Genomic DNA, 489 nt, shown 5'->3' with positions numbered 1-489 from the left:
GGAGGAGCGGCGGCGGCGGCGGCGGCGGCGGCGGCGGCGGCAGCGGCGGCAGGAGGATGGCATCGGAACTGGCCATGAGCAACTCCGACCTGCCCACCAGTCCCCTGGCCATGGAATATGTTAATGACTTCGATCTGATGAAGTTCGAAGTGAAAAAGGAACCGGTGGAGACCGACCGCATCATCAGCCAGTGCGGCCGTCTGATCGCCGGGGGCTCGCTGTCGTCCACCCCCATGAGCACGCCCTGCAGCTCGGTGCCCCCGTCCCCCAGCTTCTCGGCGCCCAGCCCGGGCTCGGGCAGCGAGCAGAAGGCGCACCTGGAAGACTACTACTGGATGACCGGCTACCCGCAGCAGCTCAACCCCGAGGCGCTGGGCTTCAGCCCCGAGGACGCGGTCGAGGCACTCATCAGCAACAGCCACCAGCTCCAGGGCGGCTTCGATGGCTACGCGCGCGGGGCGCAGCAGCTGGCCGCGGCGGCCGGGGCCG

The 489-nt window shown here is 69.7% G+C and overlaps 1 protein-coding gene across 1 annotated transcript in view; it reads left to right on the top strand.

The window, feature by feature from the left end:
* The first annotated feature begins 6 nt into the window (after positions 1-6).
* The window catches only part of Maf (v-maf avian musculoaponeurotic fibrosarcoma oncogene homolog), a 5,959-nt gene continuing 5,476 nt past the window's right edge, over positions 7-489 (top strand). The window contains 1 exon segment of the mRNA XM_013012697.1: positions 7-485. Coding sequence (XP_012868151.1) covers positions 57-485 — 429 coding nt within the window. The 5' untranslated portion in view covers positions 7-56.

The sequence above is a fragment of the Dipodomys ordii genome, unplaced genomic scaffold, assembly GCF_000151885.1.
Source record: "Dipodomys ordii isolate 6190 unplaced genomic scaffold, Dord_2.0 Scaffold18, whole genome shotgun sequence".
Lineage (NCBI taxonomy): Eukaryota > Metazoa > Chordata > Mammalia > Rodentia > Heteromyidae > Dipodomys > Dipodomys ordii.
The sequence above is the reverse complement of the archived record's forward strand: the minus strand, read 5'-3'. Positions and strand labels throughout refer to the sequence as shown.